General features: G+C 38.4%; 1 protein-coding gene across 1 annotated transcript in view; it reads left to right on the top strand.

The window, feature by feature from the left end:
* The window catches only part of LOC144445620 (nucleolar protein 4-like), an 82,290-nt gene that overhangs the window by 1,766 nt on the left and 54,149 nt on the right, over nucleotides 1–26,375 (top strand). The window contains exons 2-3 of the mRNA XM_078135235.1: nucleotides 21,771–21,917; nucleotides 23,459–23,671. Of these exons, the coding sequence (XP_077991361.1) occupies nucleotides 21,771–21,917; nucleotides 23,459–23,671 (360 nt within the window). The remainder of the gene's footprint in view (nucleotides 1–21,770; nucleotides 21,918–23,458; nucleotides 23,672–26,375) is intronic.

The following is a 26,375-nucleotide window of genomic DNA, read 5'->3' as shown; positions in this document are numbered from 1 at the left end:
TCTTTCTGAGGTCTATGTGACGTGTATGTAATAAATTCATCGCAACAGTCACTTTTGCAACCGGCTACCTGAATTACGCAGGACGAAAATCACTCCTACTAGACGGACTGGATGTGCGTCGTGTGGCGCCTGATACAATCAGCAATACAAGTACTACAAATTATTTATTTTCATAGGAAGGATCTGTGAGGAGAGAGTAACGCAAAGCTGAATATTGGTCGATGTGTCACATGTTACTTGTCTACCAGACTAGACGCCAATCACCAAGTATGCTATAAAAACACGGCCGATGAAAACTCGTACGTGTGTATGTGGATGAACGCACATACAATCAGTTACGATTATGGAAAATCTCCGTCCCATATGGAAAAAAATAAAACAACATATCACCATTTTAACAAAACTTAACACGCATAGCTCACTTTCGTCCTGGCAAATTTACGCTTGCATACATAGGAAATTTTTGCTCCAAAGATATGGAGCCGCCTTCACTGTCCCAAATGATATTTGCCAATTTAAGAGAGTAATTTCGTCTCCATTCTTTGAGAGGCATGCGTCGTGAGCGTTCAGCCACTTAGTTGAGTTGTTCCCTAGCGTGAATATCGAAGAAGAAAATCCAGTATGCCAGAAATGGAAGCAGCTAATGGAAATAAAAAAAAGGATTCGGTGATTCCATGTAGGTGGTGATTGTGACGTAAGGGTTGACGAAACTTTGCGAGGAAATGGGACAGGAACCCCAGGAACGAGACGGTGTTTTTTTTAATGGGGGTCAATTTATCCCACGGATCCCCTCTCTCTAAAAACACAGATGCCGGGGTTGGTTTAGTCGAATAGAGTTTGACAAATACACGGCAATACAAAGACGTGGACAGGCGTCTTTGTACTGTCCAATACCACAACATATTCCACACATGGGGAAAATTGATTGACTAGACGTCGCGTCCTTCTCTATGTCATTGTAATATATGATCTGTGCAGAAGAAAAATAAATCCGAGCCCGTATGGTGATCGTATTATGGTTGCAATATATACTACTAGTTTCATACGATTTGAATCCATGGACTGCCCTTTAATTTTCCTTTACGAGAAAAAAAAAGAACTTAAAGAAGGAAACGCAATGACGTTATCGGGTGCGCGGACACGTTTCAGAAAATTGCCAGAAAGGAATACTCCTTCAGGGGTATGGGACTAGTCGTTAGATCGACGTCAGTTTTTTTCCTGACTTGAAGTCGTTAGCTCTCCTACTTTGTTCGCCAATAAGAGCCTCTCTCGAACGTCAGAAGGATGAACGCGTTGTGAACAATGACGCACAAAATGACTTTCCATTGTTAGCACCAACCAGGAAATGAAAGTGAACGAGGCAACCGTCCCTCACATTAACCTTCCTACCCCTATTGAATAATAGTTTCTTCCCTCCCGTCATGGTTACGAACTACGCCCCGCAATTATTTTCCCGAAAATCCTTTTCCCCACAGCGTTTTAAAAGAGTCTCAAAAGATAAAGGAATTATTTGAAGGCCCGAGAACTAAAAGAAAACGTCAAATATTAAAGACATAAAAATTTCTCTACTGAAAATTAATGATGTTGTGTTGCGTGCCTTATGAGGAAACAATTTTTACATGAGAAAGCGCTTACGCTCACAATCACATTTCGATTGGTGTGTTGCTGAAGGTGATCACTATAGCACTATCATACCCTGTCGTTCATTTTTAATAACCGTATCAGGTATTTTGTGTGGGGCGACTCCATCGCATTATTTTTTGTACCACGCACGTAGAAGAAAATCCGTACTCAGAACTACATTTTTCCCCTTAATTTCGACCCTGTCGCAGTGGCCTGTACTGAACAAAAAAAACGGTGAACAGAATTGGGCATGTCACCTCGTGATCTGTATCAACAATATATGTAATCTCTGCCACGCGTGTCGTTTAGTAGTTTTATAGAACTGCTGTATAGTTGTGTATAAGAAGAAAAAAGAAACAGTACACCCAAAGTGAGGCAAATTAATCTAGCGGGATTGGTTAGAGTGGAATAATCAATCTCAAGCAGAGTAACAATCTGAGCCTCAACCCTTTTTAAAAAACAAACCCTTATATTTTGGTAATGTTTCGACTAAATTTTAGACTTATACACACAGTGAGTATTTACATGATTCTGAAAAGTTGACATCCGAAAAAAAATAGTAGTCAACAAGAATTTCTGTTCATGATTTTAGCGGGAAAATACTTGATAGGTCGTCAACCTGGCCGACATCGGTTATGGATTGAAGACAGATCGAACTTAGCGTTATTGCATTGTTTTTAAGGTACGTTTATGCAATAGGAGTTTACTAGTGTACTATGGAATATATCGGTTACTTTTTCAGCATGTTGTGACGCAGGACGCCTTTTACCCGGCGGGTATGGAAGAAAAGTACTCTGTATTTTGAGGAGTATGGTATACACATGTTTTTCGTGAAATAGACACCCTGTTATATTTTTCATCAATATGTTTTTCACTTTATTTTGCGTACTTTATAAGTGCCACAATGTTGCCATCATCTATTTTAGTCGCTAAACAAACATCATGTTTTTTTTTTTATTTAATCGCAACCGGTTGGTCAAACAGAAATATGTAACATTTGCCACTTTTTGTATTAATCCCCTCTCTAAATTCACACAATTGTAGTCACACGATTCGTCCACTTTACCGTGATATGTGCATGGATGTCTCCCCTAATACAGCCATGATATGTGTTAGTGTTTTTTCAAATAATAAAGCGACCAAGTAGGCCATTTTAACCCGGACAGAATACGCTTTGCTTTCTCCCAAACCTCAGGTTACAAGTAGTTCATCCATATGTTGTGCGTAACTAAATTCTAACTCAGACGGTTCTGAATCTACAGATACATGTATTTTCGACCACAAGATTCCCGCCAAAATTTTGGAACATTCATTTTCAACTGTAAAAAAGGGGCAAAAACCCCAAAATCTTGAATTCATGATATTTATTGACTTCAGAAATACAAAATGTGAAAACGCGCCTCGAAATGTAGCAGACGACAACAATTTGAAATAAACAAGTTAAAGCCTTCGGCAGAAAACGACCCATTTTGGAATACACAATAAGGGTGGATTGTCGGTATGATATGGCTTCGCGATCGCGTATGCTCACCATATCGTCCAGGCATGTTTTAGAGGTGCCTGAACATGTACGAAGACCAAAAAAAAATACTTAATTAAATTCGAACCTTATAAATTTTGGTGGGATCAAAATTTCCTGCTGTGACCGACGCTAAGAACCGATAAGAGTGATGGGGGTTTATGGTTTTAATCGGGAAGGAGAAAATCGATCCCGAGCTCATTTCGAATTGCGAGGCACGTTCGTGCGTGTTCCCGTCCCTGGTTAGCGCCAGCTCATTAAAAACTTAATTGGTCGGTCCTACGAAATTTTTTCAACCGTGGGGCTTGTTAAAAACCTTTGTGGAAATCCATAAAGCAAAATAAATCATGGCACGCGAGTTGAGATACAAAATGACAGGGTCCTTGTGTTGGAGGGTCTTCGGTCCATTTTCCGAATCACTCGCCATAAATAGTTTAATCAGGAAAAAAAATAGCAAAGCGATATTTGGTTTGTTAATAATACTGATATTTGTAAATAATTTTGCAAATCAAAGTTACGTTGTTATTTGATCAAGTCGTCTGACTTTTTTGTGAACAGATAATGGATTTTATCTAACACACGAGTGATTTGTACAAGTTACTCCGAAATCATACTAATTGAAGATTCTATGGAGCCAGGTACATCGAGAATCTCCTACCTACAATTAATCTCAATTGGTCTAAAGCAAACGGGACTAAATCCCGATTTACTTGTTATTTTACTCCGAAGTCGCCATTGGCAATGTAAGACCCGAAGAATGCATGGTTTGCTAATATGAGAAAGGGTTTGCCGGTTTGTACCACTAGGCCAACACTAACTGGAATTTATTGCATTTTGGTTAATGTCGTAGGTATAGCCGAGATTGAGTCAATTTACGGTAACTGTAACACGCATAGCCAAATGTATTGCTTTATCCGTGTCGATAATAACTCGAGGAAAGTGCACTACTGTCCCGTATTAAGCAGGAGGTCACAGCCTGACCTCTAGAAATTTGAAACCCCTCTAATATAGTACATGTATATAGATTTTCAGGATTTATTTTTACCTACTATAAATGTTGCAAAATTGCAGATATTATTGTCGTGCAGATTTCTATGGTCTTTGTACGGTGCCAGGAATTATGCCGAATAAAAAACTAAGCTAATATACTGTAAATATTTAAAAGAAAGTAAAGGCTTCACATAAAAATTTTATTTCTTTAAACACACTTTTATATTTTACTACAAATATGGCACACACTACGAAGTTAATCAGTAAAATTATATGCATAATTTTAGAGACTAAATTTTTGTTCAATTTGATATAGTTTCGATCACGTAGAGAGGAAATCAACACAGGACTATCATCTTGGGGCATCTGGAACACCCAGACGCCACTAGTGCACGGTGAGCCGGATCAGTCCCCGTCATCCTTCAGGTCGGATCAGTGGACATCCGGGAACTTGTCAGATACAGGTTTTCGTCTATGGAATACTAGTATGTGACTCGTTGTAGTGATATGCATTTGCATTCTAATTAGGAGCTATACAAATCGTACTCTTGGCCGAGCACAGACTCAGTGTCTAAGCGTTTGTAATCGATTACAGAGAAACATACGAAACTGTTGAGTTTAATGCATGCACCACTATATATTTTGTGTTTTGCTAAAAAAAAATGACATTTGAATTCTGACACCGTACACTGGCTTTCACGTCCCAACCTGTACACTGCACTGCACACACGATCGGGGGCGTCCTTAGTGATGTCAGCTTGCCATGACACGACACATCATTTTAAGTATATCACCAGATTGAACTTAAAATGTGGAAAGAACTGAAAATCGACTAGACTGAAAGGTGAATTCTGTACAGAATAGGGACGGTGACAACGAGCTATTTATCGATTCAAGTTAAGGAATCAACGGCGTGTATTTTCCTCGAATTGGGACACAACTATAGCATTCTCTGTAGCTCATACGATCGATCAACATCAGCTACCATATTGAAGTGTTCCCTTTTCATCGAAGTATCCTAGCGATAACAAGGAGAGTTTTTTTAGCCCATTTCTCATGTAACACACTTTCAAAATAACAGCGTACTCATGTTAAAGAAAGAGAAAACAGCTTTGAGTGCCAAACACCTCTCGTTTGGACAGTTTTATCATTTTGAGACGCCATTCCACTATGAATTTTAAAAATCGCAGTCGGTAAAAAAAATAATAAGTTTTCGTTTATTTTCGTATATAAAAAAGAATAAGGGTAGGCAAAGCACCATGAAAAATACAAAATATATTGTCGACCCGATGTGAAAGAATCGTTAATCAAAACTACATTTTACGCTGTGACTGTTTTCTGCCCTGGTTTCCGTCTTTCTTTGCATTCGACCCTACTCTCATTACCAATGCATGTGAGAAATGAAAAGATAGTTCCCTCAATAGGCGTGTAATTATCTCTCGCGTATTTCGTTCTGAAAGCACATCCTTGTTAAAAATGGACTCTTGATGAGCGTCGAGAAGAGATTGGGACGTAGACGCTGTCGTCATCAAAGGCAGCAAAGGAACCGTCCCTGACAACCGGATTCTAATAAAAAAATCCATCCAACGGGATTTGTATGCGTTTTCACGTTCGTGTCCCATAACAGGATTCGATCATATGGTACGATATCTCTTTGAATAACAGAACACAATCCGCGATGCACAATAATATTTTGTGCCACAGAATGATTCCAGGTCTTTTATTTGTTGGTCAGTCAATATCAACCCTGAAACGTGTTCCTAATACCAATATCTCCACATCGAACACATTCTTTTGCAATTTTTTAGTCTTAACACAAAAAGGAGTGGATTTTTACCATTTTGTCGCTGAATAAAATATACATACGACCTGTGTCCCGGGATGTTATCTGACGAACGCCTGTTAAAATTTAAACACATCATTAAAATTAGAAGACACTACGGCGGTAAAATTCAGATAAAATGCTACAGCCTTTCAAACGAGAAAGAAGCCCCGAAAACAATAAGAGCATCTGGGCCGTCGTAACTCCGTTCGAACAATTTTATTCGCATCGTGTTATTTCAAATGAAAATGCATGTACCTTTGTAAGTGTAATTTCCCCCCAAAAAAACTATATTCACATTAGAAAATTGAACTATTGTGGACCATGTCGATTTTTACCCACTGTGAAAAATTGGAAAGGGCATTTTACAAACCCTGACCGGTAATGTGAACTGAGTAAACCGCTCAATAATTAACGCTGGGAGGACTCGGAGGCAAAACAATATACCGGGCCAATGGAACAGATGAACTGACGATAAGTGAAATGCAAAGTCCGGGCTGTACCATTTCTTTATAGGGGTGGTGCTTTCTATTACTGGGAGAAAAATGCGTATTATGAGCAACTGTATTTCATATTTACTTTTAATCTGTGAACACATGTCTTTGGGGAGTTTTTAGTCGTTTAATAATCTTACGCTCTCGCGGGAGATGAAATCAGTGCGTTTTACGTGATTGGCCTACCTGCATGGGACAGCGAGTGTTCAAGTGCTTTATAGTAGGTGTTTTAGCATTGCTTGGGTTCCGAAGGGGGAAGACCCCTTGCCTGTTGTGGCAGTCGTTTGATTTGTAAGACTGTGGAACTGTTTCGCGGATATATCTTGATGTAATTAAGTTTTGTTCGGTTGTGAATTCGAATCTGTGATATTACTGCAGCGCTGGTAGGTCGACCTACAGCGGAGTATGTGATCATGGCGCCAAGATAAACTCCCCTCGGACTCCACTCAGAGAAGGAGAGATGTCTGTCGATACGTACAGCCCGCAAACTGTGTCAAATTCATTCGCCGGAGAAAACGGTGAAGTGCTTTTGTCGCGATTAAAAGAGATGACTTGGAAAGTATTTATGTAGCATCTCCCTGAAAGACAGCTAATAAAATCCCTCTCTGTTGAAGCGAGGTATTTTCTTCGCATTCGTAGATGCTTTTATTGCAAAGGTTCGCCCGCTGTCAGCAATTTCACGTGATAATGCTTTGAGTTCTATTCGATGCAACGTCACGGGAAATGAAACACCGGAACGAAATTTAGCGACTGATGTGTTACAATAAAAACCTCTTTTACACAGGCTTTCGTACAAGGAGACCTCGGTGGTAAATTTCGACATCTTGTTATTGAAATTTACATCCTGACGCAGTTTAAAAACACTTACAAACGAAACAAAACATTTCGTGGCGGGCATATGAATAGACTCCTTTCAAACCGCTTTTTGTCTCGTTCTTGTGTGTTTTATTAGTATGAACTGTTCTCACTTTTTATCTTTCAATATCGATTGTTTTCATACTTTCATATTTTAGACAAACGCGGAGCTATTATATAACTTTCATTCAGAGTTAGAACGCAGTCTACTGCTTGCCGGGACCGTTGGTAGAGATACACTCGCATACGTACTGGGATGTGTGAACCCACTCACATTTTCTCAGGAGCATGCGCACTATGACAATATTTCATAATGTTCTTTTCAATTAGAAAGTCTAATAAATAAACTAAACTTTTAATAATGCAACTTTCTTGAATATCCATAATTAATAATTTAGAATAACTAAACCAGAGAGATTTTATGCTACCAACATTAGCTGCTTGATTAATAATGCACAAAAAATAAAATCTGACAAATATTCATTATGTTGAAATCTAGTTTGCGTAATGAATTAGGATAATAAAAAAATAATATTTTACTAAAATTAAAAAAAAAATTACCTAAACATATGTGACAGGATAAACCAGACAATCTGTGTGAGTATCTAGTTAAGATTTCACTGGAACGTCCCATGGTGAATAATTAAAAATTGATAAATTCATTTCTCCGAGCAAAGAATTAATCTGAAGGGAATTATCTAATCCATGCGTATCTCTTTAGAGCTGCAAGTTATTCGGGCAAATCTTTTATAAAATTCATACTAGTTTGTTTGGCTATTTATTGATAGCTTGATATTGTATATAAACGATGAATAATGGGTTTTCTTTGGCAAATGTGTGGGGGCTGGGATGGATAGATGTATGTGACAGGGGTAGATATAGTGATGGACAGACGGACGGACGGACGGACAGACAGACAGACAGACAGACAGACAGACAGACAGACAGACAGACAGACCGCAGACAGACAGATCGGTCCATTTACGGGGCTAGACTTCATTCCGTATATTGCATTGTAACTAAGATAACAGAAATAATAAATAAATAAATAAATAAATAAATAAATAAATTAGATGCAATAGAATACGAATAACAAATAAATCAATGCAATTCATAAAACCATAAGTTTAAACATAAATCAGAACGCAATTTCAATTTTGTAACTGAACAAAAATAAATACATTTTTCACCCAGTAGATAGATAAATATATATCGCGTGTTTCATAGAGCCAATATTTCGTCACACCTTTGCTCGTAAGTTGCACGTATTGTAAGGTACAGCGTCCTGCTAGATATATCCGACATATCAATAATTGCTTACTGTTTACCTAATGTACGTAGACATCTAGTTATAAAAACTACACCAAAACAGTCTTTGGTTGAAGTGTTTATTTTTTCCAATGTCAGATTTAAATATTTGATGCTCTCTCTGTCTCTGTCTGTCTGTCTCCGTCTCTCCGGCTCTCCCTCCCTCTCTCCCCCCCCTCTCTCTCTCTCTCTCTCCACTCCATCGCACATTCGTGTGTGTTGAAGAGTTTGTTTGTTTATTACTATCATGTCTATGGGTGTTTGTTGATTATACTGCTTTCTATAATTCTTTCTTTTTTTCTAGTGGGAGACACTTAAGTTGAGGTTTATGTTCAATTTCAATTTCAAAGTCAAGGTGCTACTGGATACTAGTATTATACAAAGCCTTTGTACGTTTAGGCCATAGAGAGTAACTTGATTCTGATGCAAATTCATACTTTTGGTACTCGCAATATATTTGAACTAGTTCTTGGTATTAGCTGTCCAGTGATGGTACATTTTCAACAGATCTAGAAGTGTCATTGGTTTTTGTTCTTCCAATGTTTCTTTGTTCCGTTATTATTACTCTGCTATCTGTTCTAATGATCAAACCACAGTAAAAAAGACGACCCGTTAAAGGGCAGGGTTTCAATCCCACATTCTTGCATTAATGTCATCTTATCAGTGAAGCCATAAGATTACATATCAGATCATTATTTTGTTCACGACAACTTTTTCTATACTTCTGACAGATAACTGTTTTCCACAACTAAATTTTAATCTTAAGACAAACAGACGGAGAAAGACATAGACAGAGACCTAAGGACAGATACACCTACATACATACATACATACATACATACATACATACATACATACATACATACATACATACATACATACATACATACATACATGAGCAGCAGTCGTATCTAAATCTCTAACAACAACAATTGCTACAACACATGGTATCACGAATACGCTGAGTTTGTTCACAATTAAATATCTCAAAGATTATGGCGAAACAATAACAGCGATGTTAAAATCGCAGAACAATGTTGGATAAACTTAAACATGCATTTGCCATCGTTGACAACCACATGATGTCAACCCATCTTACTTATTCCCTCATTTCATGGTCGCTAGGCATAAAGCCATTGGGACTCGGAGCATCCGTTTATGCGATTTGTCCCGGGGCAATCGGTGGAGTCACAGTGCACGGCAGTCTCTGCTTCTATAAAGTCATCAGTATGCCTGTCACGTTGTATACTTTGTAGGAACACAATTCCATGGCTTGTACAGGTCAGGGGTCGTTTACTTTGCCTGCGTTTACGAGATACAGTCTGATGGCATCTAAAAGCGTCATTATTTCTCGCGTTTGCCGAAGAGGTGCTTTTTGCAATTTCTGTCCCGCCGAGACATAATATCGTCTGCGCGATTTGCACACCTCATGTTGCGCGCGCACTTTTATAGTGTGCAATTTACATGTTTGGAATAGAAGAAATTGAAATGGGGCACTTTTTTAATCAGAGCGACTGCGTGTATAGCCCAATACAGCCAATATTTTTTTTTCTGCCACAAGCACGGCAGCTGTTATATAGAAGTGCATATACTGTGGTGACCGACCATATTGTTTACACGGCAGAGAAAAATTGGTACTGGAATTCAATTCGAATTTTATCGATTTTTTCCCCGACAATAAATCGTCTGAAAAGAGCAATTTGTAAGGTAGCCCACAGATGTTATTAAAACGACAGAATTTCAGTTTGTAAACTCGACACTCACTTGACCCATATACTTGTTTCACGATGTGGGATCTATTGTTAATCTCCTTCGAACATCACGCACATTCCCGATACTTCGGGGTAATACTGACTTGTTGTCATGGCAACTGTATAAAAGAACATGCATCTCGACGAAATGTTATCGGACTGGGGTATATTTTAAAGAGCAAACCCGAGACGACCAGTTACGGTTATTTAATGGCGGGATGGGATCGACGGCAACTCCGGCTTTACCGTATCGTGATACACAAAGCGTGAAATTGATATGGCGTAGATTTGTTGGCCTGTTGAATTTTATCTCACTGGCACTGTAGACAATTAAAGTGGAACTTTCTATCATTAATTTTACAAGCGTCTTCTTAGAGTATTCCCGAAGTTGCAGTCCATATCAAACATAAAGACAACCGCCGTAAAAATTCATCATTGAATTGGGATGAATCAGTTCAACTTGCGAATGCGCAGTATTTAAATCAAAAACGTTCATATCTACGCATGTCGTTGAATGCGAGGGGTTTATGTTGGTTCCATCGACTGAATGAGAAGTGTCATAATGGCGTATATCGGAATGAGGTATATCAAAGAAGGATACGCAGTATGCGACTAGTGTCAGGTGGTGAAAACTTTGATGAGATCACGCACGGGCTGCAACCTGTAAAACACAGTTGAGGTCGTATGGATAATTCTGATTTGTGGAAAAGTTGACCTTTGACACCATGCTTGAATCAAATGCTTTACAAAACAAATCGGCAGCTTGCAATATCTATCATAAATTCGAGCTACACTGTGTGTTACCTGTGCTAACGATCTAGGTAAGAGTATGTATGTGTGTGGGGGGGGGGTGCGCGTCTGTCTGTCTGTCTGTATGTATGTATGTATGTATGTATGTATGTATGTATGTATGTATATATGTATGTATGTATGTATGTATGTATGTATGTATGTATGTATGTATGTATTTATTTATCTAAGGAGGAACAGACGATAGATGAGAGTGGAGATATAGAGAAGAAAGGGATCGATATAAGTGAGCAATAAAAGGAGAGAGGGAGAAAGGCTCTTGAGAGAGGGTAGTCCCCTCAGGGAATAAGTGAGAATAAAGGAAAGAGGGAGGAGAGGGGTACTATTGTGACGGGGATAGGGCAGAGAGACTTGGGAGAACGAAAATGATAGTATCTCCTAGTTGTCACCGTAAATTACTGGTTTCAAAATAAGATACACTTTCATGTTCACAGTCATTAAGATTCAGTTAACCTTTGACCTTAACCAATCATTATATCAGCTGACACTTTTCATTCACATGCATATGATGAGACTCGACACCAAGCCAACGATGGAAATCAAAATACTAATAAGATTTAAAGGACTTGGATTGGTCGGTCACTTGCCACGGAGCTGAATATATATGAGAGAAATTAATTCAAAGTTGTTACTAGAAGGTTTCCTGTGGCATCCACAGAAAGAGTTTTCATCAATGAAGAACGTTTTGCCTGCAAGCGTTTTATTTTTTTTACTCATTACGATAATTGCATGACACACCGCACATGCGTGGTGGAGATAATATGGTAAAGTCAACACTTAACATAGTTTACTTTAGTTTGATAGTTATCCGATTGTTATTTTGTCTGTAGTCTAAAAAGGTGTTTTAATCTCAAGTCATGATTATCACTTTAACACTCAAGGTAGACACACAGTTCGGGAATGCAAACTTTGTTACGCTTCAATCGCGGGCCATTGAATTAGTTTTGTTACCGTGTCAGTGGAGGCATGAGGATCAATGGGGATTATTCGTTTAGCTCTGGACCAAATTGTCTACTTCTACGCTAAATCTCGTCAAAGCCTACTCAGCAACCGTAAGGCAACTTTTTCTACAGCCCTACAAGATAACTTGAATCTTAATCCGACGCGGGCCTTCAAATGCAAATCAGTAGTCGCACACATATTCCAGATTTGGGTGTGTGTCCATCTTTTACAAAAAATGGCCACTACAATGTGTAGAATCAGAAACTTCTCGTATCGGTGAAAAACATGACCCTTCAATATGAGGCTAGGCGCTACAGATGATATAGTAAATTGGCACAAATTTTGAAACGTTTAAGGCTTTATGTGAAATGTTCATGGGAAATCATAACTGTTGTTACTTTGTTCAAAAAACTCCTAACTATTCTCAGTTAAAATCAACAGAGAGAAATCACGGGTCACCGTACACACCTCAGTTTTGAATAGAGGTCAAATTCTTGGCCACCAAATCCAATATGGCCACCAAATCCAATATGGCTGCCGAATATTGTGTTAACTCTATTGGAAAATACAAAATTATTGAATTCTTTGAAAACAACAAAGTGAACCCCAAATTTCTTTTATTATTTCGAACAGACCAGGAGCAAGTTTTCATTGGTAAAGTTTGGAGAGAGATTTTAAAATTCCAGATTTCCATTGGCGTTCTACCAGAAAAGTGAATCTTGAACGCACTTTACAATGATTAACTTGGCTAAATTTAACATCTACTACTGTTGTTACTTGGATCTTTCATTTGACTAAAAATTCCTTTTTGATTTCAACTTAAAATAGCTATATAATGAATTATTATTTAAAAAGTTAAATTTCTGAAAAAAACATTCACGAAAATCGGTCCCAAAGTAACATGTGATTATTAATCATACATTTTCCTATCAAAATTACAACCTGTAAATGTTAGTTTAAGTAATAAAACGGAAAAATGTGGTTCCGATGGGCAACGACTTCATTCTAAAATTATCATCAAGTTTTATCGGTATCTTACAAATGTATAAGCGTTCGCCAAAATACAATTGCATGAACGAAATGTAAAAACTATGCCCTGAATAGTCACTGTGCCGGGGCCATTACATGTGCACCCCTCCCCATATCCACCGTAAAACACCCGTGAATTTTCTGTACCCAAATTTGCGATGAAATTATCGCTTCACTTTTATTTGAAGTATGCCAGGTTGGTTTCTCTACCAAGGTCAGATGCAATATGATAGGAAGAATTTATTGATAGAGTTCGGTGTTTGATGTCGACTGTAATAGACTAAATTATTGATTTTTATTGGTTACGGGAGAACAGCTGTGTTACCATGAATGTATTCACCGGGCTAGTGTGTGATGAAACGTAAGAACTCTGAAAGGGAAACCATAGTCTCAGGTGTTATCGTCACATTCTGAAGGGGAGGGGGTGAAAGTCGTGTGCCCCAAAAGCTTGAACAGATAGTACAAAAGGAACACCGATTGGACTTGAACTGATAATTATTTCCAGCGGCGACTCACCTTTTTTTCATTTGTCACGTGATCTCCGGTCTAATCTCGGAGAGATGCTCTATAATGCCATGTTGAGGTATCGAGGGAAATGTTTACTTTTTAATGTGCTGCTAAAAGTTGCATTTGTGTTTGAAATATTAACAGAGTAACAAGACAGTGTGCTTGTTTAATCTACGGCAAGAGTAAATCTTACTTGAATTAGTTCTGTGTTAGTCACATCGGTAAAGATAACACAAACAGATTCAAATTCAAATTTATAGAAAGTGTTTCCTTGTATTGTATATGTACATGGTTTTCAGTCGATTGGCTCCATTACGTTTACAACAATGCAAGACTTATTGATATTGATACCTGCAGTAGAGTTTGAAAAAACAGTAACCATGGTAACATAATTCCTTGATAAACTAAACATGAGAACAATAAACTGAGACAGACAGAAAGACAGACACAGACAAACAGACAGACAGACAGACAGACAGACAGACGGACAGACAGACAGACAGACAGACAGACAGACAGACAGACAGACAGACAGACAGACAGACAGACAGACAGACAGACAGACAGACAGACAGACAGACGGATGGATGGACGGACAGATGAACGAACGGACTAATCAATGTCATAAAGTTAGACGAAAGACGGAGGGACGGACGCGGACGAACAGACAGACGCAAACAAACCAGTAAATGAAATAACTCATTGAGAAAACGGAAATCGAAATTAGCATCAAAATAAACCAAAGTACGTCTGTTTTATATTTCGCGTACACTCTTACCAAAAGGCAAATTGACGACTTTGAAGAAATATTGATTATTCTAGATAATGTATTGTACTGTAAGAAGAATAGCATCGACCTACAACAACTTCAACTACGTGAGTGAAACTGTAAGAACACCAAGCCTATTGTGATAATACTCCACACAGTATTACAACAACCCATCATAGACAATTACGGAGTGACGGGTAAAAATCGTAAAATCCAACTTCTAATAATATTGACTTTTAATATGACAATGATAAATGTCAAGGTCATGGCTGGTATTGTTGTGCCTCAAAAGTCCATCCAATAACGAGTACTTTTCACCCACTTTTATCAGTTAGGGCTTAAGGCAATGGTGTAGACACGTCTGTATACCCCGGGGTAGACTTACCATTGGCAAGATCTCGTGGATTGGGATTTACGGAGTACCTTGAATCCATCACTGAAGCCACCTTTTTTAATTTTCACACTTACCAATGTTATTTCCGCACTCCATCGTAAGCATATCACTTACAACCTATACTTTTTGTTCAAAAAAGCAATCGTATCTTACGTTTCCATGGAAACTTAACAGTTAACTCATAAAATGATCCTTACGTTTCTCGCTTGATGACAGGGCTTGCAACATGTCAACACCAGAGGTTTTACATAAAAGATTATATTCAAATGCCAGTTTTAAGTAGCCGATCTTTAAAACACATTTTCCCGCCGAAATTTTATCGGCAAAAAATATCGCTTTTTCTAAAACGTTTTGACTCGTTTGAACTTAATTTTGGACTTCAATCATTACGGCAACCCTTCTTTATAATTTCATGCCAAAATATCAATATATTATTGTTAAAAAGGCATGAATAATGAAGTTGCTGTGATACATGTATTTTTCCCGACTGCCTGGCAGTGTAGGATAGAACGTTTGCTTTCCAAATGAAAACACTCAGCAACTGCGTAGATTAAAAATACCCATCAGCAAAATGGCTTGAACTCGAAACACGAAATGCTGTCGTGACAGAATTTCCCACTGTTGGCACGGTCTGGTATTCTTGTTTGGGGCACAGACGGAGTCACTGTACACTAAATACGAGATAGAATGGCGGACAAGGAAGTCGGATTTCGGTAATCGATCAGCAAAAGCGATGAAATGGAATTCATCACTTGTCAATTCAATACGGTATTGAGCGGGACAGGTGATAAGTTGGATCGGATCAATTCTACTAATGGAAATAAACGGACTAATCATTACGTTCCTTCCAATTCAGTTTGACGCTGATTGTGAAACTACAACCGCCACGTCGCTGTTGACTTTACCGTTCCATTTTTTGAGTTGGCGCTTTGTAACGACGAACACTCCACAATATGATTTCGGTCCTCATCATGCCCCCGTACGCACAATATAAAAAAATTGCATTCAGGTATATAAAGTCATTGAAATTCCAAATGTATTTGGTACAGCTGTTAGCTACAAGGAGCTAGTACGTCTTCAAGTTGGCGCCGAGTAAGCTGACATAAGTTCTGATTGAATTAATATTGGTGCAGCCATGGTAGTTAGACCACCATAAGATTGACCTTTCTTGTACACGTTCTTTTAGATGTTACCATGGCAACGGGCGTCGGTTTCTTCCTCCATATTTCGTACGTAGCTAAGAATCGTGTGTATTTCTCTCTGGTCTCTCCTCCCCCCCCCTCCCAACTCCCTTCCATATCTTCTTGCGAGCAATCATGAAGCATTTTACTCTGCGAAACACATGAAGTGAGTTTGATGGGGTAAATCAGAAAACGCCAAGAATTTAAGAGACGGTATCCTTGAAGAGAACACTTCTAAGTCCGCTTGCAGTGATTCGAGCTACTCAGTTCTGAGAATAATGGCACTGTTGAAACAGCCCGGGGAAAGGTAGTATGGAAAGAAACGCTTTAAAAAAACACACGTAACTTTTGATACATGTATACTGTATCTTGTGACTAATTTTTGCAATATACACGTCGTGTTCAACTCCCGTCTAGATCTAGCCGACACTCCGTCAAAACGTGAATTACGATTATTAATAATCAACAGACACGTGCACGTTCTGAATACAAAAACCTTAATGTTGAGAATTGAAGATAATTTCTGTTGAAAACGGTCTAAATTAAAATCATCCAGAAAAAACAATCAATTAGACAGTGAATCGAGAGAAAGGTTTTTTCAGATAAGGTGTTCCTACATCATAAAAATCAAAGCAATTTGTTGAAATGCCGACTTAACGGAACACCCACTGAATTACCATGGTATTTCCACACTCCACCATGGACTGAAATGATCCGATGATCGGAGATAATTTAAAACCGTGATTATTCACGACACAGATGAATGGCCGTCAGCAGGCCATGAATGAAGGAACCCCTCTAGCTAAAAAGACAAACCCGAGAAACGAAGACAGACAAATAGATTCAACAAACTTTGCTAACAATTTCTTAAGTTCATTTACCTGCTGTTTGCTTTGAGTCGACATGTCAACCCCCGAACACCTGATCACGAATCGATGCTATAATGAGAACGGTACATTTTAAAAACGAAATTAGAAGGACCTGAAATGAATTCTTTCGTTTCAGACTACAAATTGGCGTGTGTTTTTTTCAGACTAAAAATTGGCACGTTTTTTTTTTATGGGAGCATCGCTGGGATTATGTTATTTCAATTTGTATGATTCTGAGTTCGGTGGAGGTTGAGACTGAATTAGACTTAAAGGAAATTGCCCGAGCGTAGCACGCGGCCTAATATTGACAGACCAAGTCAGGATTTGACGAGTCATGGAGCGGAAAGGGAAAACAAAAATCGAAGCACGCCGTACAATAACGGGACGTTTCATCCTGGTTGTGTTATAGTGAAAGCGGGTGAAATCGACTCTCTGAAATGGACAATTTAGCGGTTGATGGAGTGTTCTCATCGGAAACTAATTCAAAACACAATGGCGCGCCGAGCAATGTACATTAATCACCCAACACTTTTCACCGTCATGTATATAAATATGCACTCCAAATCTAGGCTCGATCCATCACGGATTCAATCGAATACTACCACAATCCTTGCCTCCCGGTCATTTATAACACTCAAGTAACCATGACAACTGACGATTTGCAAACATATGTACAAAGTTATGTAAAATGTATTGAATCTGGCACACTGCTACCGTATTCTTTTGTCAACTTGACCCCATAGCAAAAATAATTCGTGTAATACCAGTAATTGGATGGGCACGAATTATGATGAACTTAAATATTGCATTAGCCCGCGTTTAATAAACATACGGTGCTGCCGTCTTAGTATGCTGAGCTTGACATTGCAGTAGTCCAAATAATACCCCCTCTTTGTCCTTTTTTTTCTTTACAAAATTCATTTCATAAAACTCTGTTTTTTTAATACAGAAACTGTCTCACGTGTACGAGATCTATTCCCTGTGTGTATATATCTTAGGGTATATCCATATTTATAAGTCCTGACAAAGCAAGCGTTCTCACGAAGATATATGATTCATATTAGAACACAGAGAACGCGTCATTTTTCCAATAATCTCAGCCATACGTTTTTTATATTATACTTGTTGTACAATGCGTGGTGCCTGGAGCAAGCCTGTCTACAAAATAGGCTTATTTTGCTATGTATGTTTCTTCAATTGATGGATTTTATTTGACAATAATCTCTTTCGTGATGTTCATGCTGATTTCAAAGGAATGTCTCATGTTTTGCTGAGCGAATCCAGACAAAATGGCCGTAGGTTTTTCGGTGGCATGCTTATAGAATCGCGAGCGAAATTTAAAGACTATTGGTCGTGCAGTACGCATGTCCAAATAATGGCGCATTATTTTATTTGTTGACAAACACGTCACTATGACTCATTTGCATAATACATTTCATCTCTTTCTGTTCACAAACAAAATTGTGTGTGAGTATCCCTAGTTGCTGGCCAGGTTTTCGTAGCGGGAGGCCCGAGGCACGCACATGTGTACACGCTGCGCTCTAACAGGTCAATATAATGTCACCAGAAATTACTTCACATGAATAAAAGAAAAAAAACGGAACTAGTTCCTAGGAAACATTTCATGATGCAACGTTGTTGGAAGTGTTGTAAAAAAAAGGATGTGTTGTATTATTATTATTCTAGATGGCCATTGATGTTTTTATTTCCCCTCAGTGCAGAAAAAGTATGAAAAGATACATCTCCCGACATGACGTTTTCATTCCTATGATCATTCTTGGTGTTTTGCGATCGTTAGCGCTGCACTCTAGGTGTAACTGGAGTATGATGGCGGGGTTGTTGTTGTTGTTGTTGTTGTTATTGTTGTTTTTGTTACATGGCCCAAACCCGATAATTACTTATTTTATATTAATCTTGATGCTGTACGTTCTGAAGTACAATGTGTTTTCATCATATTTATGTCAGCTTATAATACCTACAGTAAGTTTGTCAATCCCAAAATTGTCCTCTAAACATTCCACTTCAGCTTTTAATTCAAAACGAAAATGTAATGTTACTGAAGTCCAGCTAGCACTACCCCAATCTGAGGAACTCGATCGAAGAAACCAAATTCGTCCTCACTTTCGACATGTTGTTGTTCTGATAGGCCGATTTGTTCTCCTGTAAACACAAAGTCATAGGATGTACTTTTTTTTTTTTTTTTTTACAAAATTTATGCTTTTTGATCCAGAAAGACATGTAACTGGTACACTGGATCGAAAAAATATGTGCAATTTTGATATACGGGGCCGGGTGGATCCCGAGGTTAGAACGCGCCTGGGGACTGGCGCCTTACGTCACGGAAAGCAATCCTACATGTTATCAAGCTCTGAAGCCATACTCATCACATGACGAGCAAGCTAGAAGTCATTAGCGAATGTTTTTCTACATATATATCCTCCTACCCCCTGCAAGTAGGTGGGGAGATACCGTCCGAGGTAAAGTACCCCTTGCGTGGACATTGAGAAAAATGAGTTTTTAGATATTTCCAAACGCCCAACAACCGATGAATTACAGGAAAAAATGTCACGTGATATCGAGCAGTATGATTCACCCACTGAAGCGCCTCAAAGTCGCCAATTTCTCACGCACAATGACATTTTGGAGTGATTGCACCGTTTTTCCTGTCTAGCCCCTGACTATATACAGTGTGCTTCTTATGTCATTCCACGTGTGCCACAAACAAAAAATACTTCAAATTACATGTAGCCACAATGAATTCTTACCGTCATGTGTTTTCAAAAATTATCTTGGCTTAATTAGAAGTCACCTTGGTCAACTAAAGTTATCAGCCAATGAAATACGTTTAGGTGTCCATGGCAACGATCTAGACTCAACAATGGACGGGGAGCAAATTTCAACTCTTTCTCGGCAATTGCGCGTATTGGTCGTAATGTAAAATCGTGAAATGACTATCCAGACCCCGAAAGCTTACGAAAGAGCCAACATTTCGTGCAGTTACGCCATCCCTTTGTATGTATGTATGCATGCATGCATGTATGTATGCATGTATGTATGGATGTATGGATGTATGTATGTATACTAAGACTTAGTGTATTGCTAACTGATTTCACATGTCACTTCCCTGTATTCAAATATATCGAAAGATTGCAAAAGTAACGAATTGGAGATGGACACGATCGGTGTCCATTTGTTGCTTTGTGCTGTGTATCTCCTCTTTTCTCATTAGGTATGTTTGTACAATTAAATCTACTTTCGTGGATTTTTTTTACTGCAAATACTCCTTTCGTCGAGTATTACTTTTAAACTTGCGAACACGACGTCTATACTATTTGATGAATTATTCAGTAAAAAATCCCATGCTTAGATTGCGTAAAGGTAAACTAATAACAAGTCCTGTGGGGGAAAAACAAATATGAAACTCGGTGAGTTCTATTCCCTGTGTGACAGCATCTTTCCGTGGATGATCCGTCTCTCAACTGTTTATTGTATCTCTTCCGTGTTCTCCTTAAGATGTGGTTCCTGAACCGAGAGTTTTCCATCCCTAATACGACCAGGACTCGTTTGAATAACAAATTAGGTATCTTTTGAAAGTAGAAAATGAGGAGACAGTGATTCCGTGTTAGCTTCATGTAAGGGATCTGTCACGGCCTATATACATACTCAACGAATTCTGCACTTCGGGTCAAATTGTGCTTAAAAATATCGTTAAATTGAGCGTAAACGACGAAAAAGCCTGCCCATTTTCACAGTAGTTCTGTTATACTTTACTACCCAGGACATTACATCTCGAAGTACGTGAATCGATCGTTGCATTTCTCGGGGTCAATGCGAGTTCATCCCGGCAAAGCAATCTCATTTTTATCGGAATACGGATTAACAAAATCATCAAGGGGTATCGATAATATCTGATATGTATATTCTGTTCAAGTTCCCATGCCGGAAAAATAACATCCCAGAATTCACTGCGTTTTCCCGCACCAAATTCAAATTCGGTACTTTTTTTCTGAAGCAGTTAGTTAAAACGCATTTAGTCATTACTATGACAATTATTCTAAAAAAATAACGATCTAAGAACATAGTTTTTAGTGTCAATATTGACGCACTGCTACAGTAACTTTACTTTGTGCAACGTTTGTAATGCTCGGTTATCGAAATACGCAAACTATTTTCAGCAAGTCGACTTAAATCGTGACCCAAATATCGAAATTAGAGAATCAAAAGCGACTGAAATGGAACAAGCTCGCTGGTATTATTTCAGTGTACGTTTGTCGCCGTCTGTTGCAAACGGCGACATATTAGCGGATTGATTAGGCGATTCATTTGATTCGCATTTGACTCCGAGTTGTAAACTGGCTCACAGATATACTTTAAAGTTCTGCGCATGTCTGAATTTGACGACGCACTCTAGAGTTTGATATCTTCAAATCAAAGCCATAATGAATATTTATATTTGGCCATTACACATGCATATATCTGCTGACTTCCTTGAGATAATGTTTGTGCCCATGGCAAGGACTTCCACTGAACTGTGAATGAGGAACAAGTTTCAACTCGGGTTTTTTTTTTTTTTTTTTTTTTTGGGGGGGGGGGGCAATTGTATTTACTGTACAGTAACATGTGATGTAAAATCATGAAGTAACCATCAAAAATACACACACAAAAATAACCCAATTTACTGCTGCAGCGTTCCCATTAGGCCTAAGATGTATTCAACATGGATGGGCTCTTTGTTTTCAGATATTCAATAAACAGTGAAAGAAGAGATTGGTCGGCGATAAGTAGTTTTCGTCAGTTTATTGTATTATTGTTTGTTTCGCAGTGTTGAATGGCGTTTAGGTTCAAAATTGATTTGTTGGATGAGTTAATATTTATTAACTTTATATTTTCCCGTTATCTTTTCTCAGTCACACTCGGAGGATTCCATCATTATCGAGAAGGGCTATAAACGCGTTGCTGTGGTGGAAGACTTCTTTGATATCATCTACAATGTCCATGTTGAAATGGATGCCAGGGGAGGAAAGCATGCTGGACAGAAACGAACATACAAAGCTGTGAGTACAAATGTCCAAGTAGTTTAGACTCACGGAGAACTGTATGTATAGTTACTGTGCGATACTGGCTTTTGATAGAGAGACAGACATAGTCAGGTATGCATGACAGGGAATCGGGCATAAACTATCCACGGACATGTGGCACACACATCTATGGACATAGGAAAAGTTGGGAGAGAGAGGGAGAGAGAGAGAGAGAGAGAGAGAGAGAGAGAGAGAGAGAGAGAGAGAGAGAGAGAGAGAGAGAGAGAGAGAGAGAGAGAGAGAGAGAGAGAGAGACAGAGACAGAGACAGAGAGAGAGACAGAGACAGAGACAGAGACAGAGACAGAGAGAGAGAGACAGAGAGAGAGACAGACAGAGAGACAGACAGACAGACAGACAGACAGACAGACAGACAGACAGAGAGGTTGACAGACAGACAGAGACAGACGGACATACAGACAGACAGTCAGTCAGTCAGTCAGAGACAGACACAGAGAGAGACCGTGAGCCAGAGGGAGACAGACAGACAGACAGACAGACAGACAGACAGACAGACAGACAGACAGACAGAGGGAGACAGAGGGAGACAGAGAGAGAGACAGAGCCAGACAGACAGACAGACAGACAGACAGACAGACAGACAGACAGACAGACAGACAGACAGCTATAGACATCAGACAGACAGATATAAACTTAGCTATAGAGACAGAATGATCCACACATATACATTCCGACGAGATATTGGCAGATAGATAGGCGGAAAGATAGACTAGCAGACAACTAGGTACGTACACACGTAGGTACATCCCATATAGACAGGGGCACAGACTGGCAGATTGATTCAAAAACAATATATTCCCGCTGAAAAGAGCACATGTGCACACATATACCCCCACATGCACACACATACATAGGGACACAGACACGGTCACATAAATATACATTTACAATTGGCCTAAAATTGAAAGCTGAGCTGCAGTCTCTTCAAATTTTGTTCGCTGACTGGTTTTATAAGTACCAGTGCTTTGTAAACCAACAGTGCGCATACATTTCAGCATAACGACCCTCTTTTCGTTTATCAAGAGTTATACGATGGCTCACCGTCTAACCATCCAAATGAAATCTCATCGTATTATATAGAAATATATTATTGAAGCGCCCCAGGAAATAAAGAAATTACCTTTGCTAAATTCCACATTCTATCATGTTTTTATTCCTATTATATCATCTTCTTTATTTCTTTTGTACAAAAAGCCCACTAGATATTCTTCTTGTCCAAATCAAGCCGAATTGTTTTGTTTTGAGGGGGATTACTGTGCACTGTTCAAGAGCATTTTCGTTCAATTTGAACCCGACTTAATGAAAAAGCTTCTGTGGATCGAAATTAATACTCAGGTTCTTGTAACAGTATTGATGAAAAACGATCGCAATCGGTAAGACGAGAATTGTGGCTGACAATGTAGTAATACTATTACCCTCCCATCCCAAGTGAAAATTCATAACACGCCCAGAAAATGACAAAGCAAGTATTGATTGGTGTTTTCCACTTTCCTTTAGATTGCAGAAAATTACGCTTTCCTACCGCGTGAAGCAGTCACGAGGTTTTTAATGAGTTGTAATGAGTGTCAGAAAAGGATGCACTTGTCGCCCATAGCAACCAACGAAAACAATCACATTTTAGAAGAAGTTCCCGTCATTGACTACAGCCTTCCAATTACCACTACGTATCACATTCAACAACAAAAACGAAAATTATCAGCAACCTACGAGGTAAGGCTCCTTTAAGTCTTTATAGATTAGTAATTTTTACGAAAATCTGAAAATTTACTCTAGCGGAACAAATCTGTACCGGGTACGCAAACACTAGCATAGCCATATAATAACACAGTGAAGCAGTGACATTAAATTTTGCGCAAATTTGTCTTTCAGATTGAAATGTTTACCCTTCCGTCTGCCATCTTGCTTTTTGAGCAGACGACTATTTTGCGCGCCTTTCAGCTCTCCCACAGTTGCTGCAGAAATGCATGCCCAATTACTTTGCACGGCAAAGTAGTTTATCGGTTTCCAATCACCGTCGTCTGTGACAACTTGAATAAAGAATTTCACGTTTGACTTGTGGCCCAGGTTCCAGGTAAAAAGTAGTAAAATAAAACCAACAACAACCGCAATCTAATTTCTGGGCTTCTTAGATTATTTCTGTTATCGTCTCCTTGGTATGACTGGAATAATTTTAAGTTCCTAAAAATCACAAATAAAAAGATGACAATTGAGTCAACGTACATTTAGTTTATCAAGGGTATGCACACCATGAAATGAATTGAGGAACAAGAATCGTAATATCAGAAAAGTGACTGCAGGGGATTGCTGCTAGAGTCACCAGACCGTACCAGTTAATGTATGTTTGTGTGTAGTCAACGAGTCCGACTCCTCCAGTGTAGACAAATCGGACAAGACAGGCATCTTTAAAGCTGATAGTATTTGAATATCGCTTGATAAGGCATTAACCACCGAGTCGACTTAATGTGTCTTCGTTTGGCCTCCAAGACGTGTTAGGTGCGCACATAGCTCGTAATCAACCCAATTATAACAATTACAGAAAATCGGCGTTGTCAGGCATGCTATTCACTCGACTCCAGAAACATTGGATGGTCATAATTAAAATAGAGGGATGTAGTTCGCTCATCTTTTTTTTCAGGACTGAGTTAAAAGCTTTTTTGTGAAATGAAAGGACGGCAATATTAGCAATATCACGAAGAGATGTTTCAAAGACATGGCGTTGTGTGTCTTCGTTTGCTGGGAGTAACAACATCGCATTGCCCTGCGGTCTATAATTGTAAGGATGTGTTGTGAACGGCAAGGAAAATGCATAGATGGCGTGCTTCGAATTTGATATGTCTGTTCACAAAACTTAGTACGTCATAAAAAGGGAATTGAATAAAAACAATCACTGCAGGGCCGAAAGTATCAATTTAATTCATGGGTTTGTCCTTAGTAGACTTGTCGGCACGCATGCGTAATGTCGATGTTATGAGAGGGGATTGGTTGTAGTGATATGTTATAGGCAATGGTAACAAAAACTGTTTGGTGGAGTCGGGGGGGGGGGGGGTTTCATAGCTTGGTATAGTTATACAGAAATAAGTTACAAACAAAAAATAGAAAGTCCGGCTCCATGGCAATCATGGGTATTTTACCATTGCAAAGGCCAAATTGATCGAGATCTTTAAAAAAAATGTTCAACTTAAAAAAAAATAACGCAAAGTGATTTTGAATCGAGTACTAATACCACTAATTTATTTATTTGTGTTTATTGATATTTAGCAAATAATTTCAAAGTTTGAAGAAGGGATCACAATTAGAAGTCCTAATATTTTATTTATGTATTAGATTTCAAGGAAAATTGTTGTTTTCAAAAAATGTATAATCTAAAAAGATTGTCTCAATTTTCTTCGAATTTGAACCTAGATTTGGCGCCAAATTATAAATGAACGGTGAGAATACAAAACACAATGACTATTGTTATTTCTCATTTCTAATGTTTCTCAGTATGACATTGTGTCGTGCTGGTTATAGTTCAGGGGTCAAAGTTCAAACGATTTGTACCCACCATTGAAATATGGATGTCGGTTCCTATACGACGGCAATCGTAAGTGGCGTAACACTGGTACCCATGTGACGTAGCATCACGCCATTGGACAATGCTCTAGTTGAATGAACTTAGGATAAACATGAAAAAGTTGTAAACAAATAATATCGATGTATGATTTATGGAATCAATGGTTTCCAGTAAAATTGGACGATTGCATTACTTAATCAACAAATACATATTAACAACATTTCAGCTCTCTAATGACAAGAAATGAGCTGACGATATAGTATTGCAGTCAATCTCTGTCGTCAGTAGAGTTGACCGAATAATTTCACATGTATGCAAATTTCAGGTCATTCACCCTTTGAGGTCAATCACCCTATGGTACAACTTAATTACCCACTAGAATGTGCTCGGTCTTTGTGTGTTTTAAAGTCATTCAATTCAACACTGTCTTTTTCATCTAAATATAGTTTGTTGATCCAGTTTTGTTATTTGTCAACTGGTATGATTTGAGTTTTAAAATAATCCGGTACACAATACCATGGACAGGAAAATAGCACAAAAAACACTCTCGTCATCTTTTCTAGACTATGTACTTGAATTTTCCCGCCAAAAATAAAAAGCACAAAATTTACCATTTGAGTCACATTTTATAGTGTACACATATTTATTATGTACTTGAATTTTCCCGCCAAAAAAAAAATAATTTTTTTTTACCATTTGAGTCACATTTTATGGTGTACACACATTTATTATGTACTTGAATTTTCCCGCCAAAAATAAAAAAACACAAAATTTATCATTTGAGTCACATTTTATGGTATTTATTATTATTACGATTACCAGCTTTATCTTCATAACTTCATAATTATATTACACTCGTTC

The sequence above is a fragment of the Glandiceps talaboti genome, chromosome 14 (assembly GCF_964340395.1).
Source record: "Glandiceps talaboti chromosome 14, keGlaTala1.1, whole genome shotgun sequence".
NCBI classification, from domain to species: Eukaryota; Metazoa; Hemichordata; class Enteropneusta; family Spengelidae; genus Glandiceps; species Glandiceps talaboti.
This window is presented reverse-complemented; position numbering and strand designations above follow the sequence as displayed.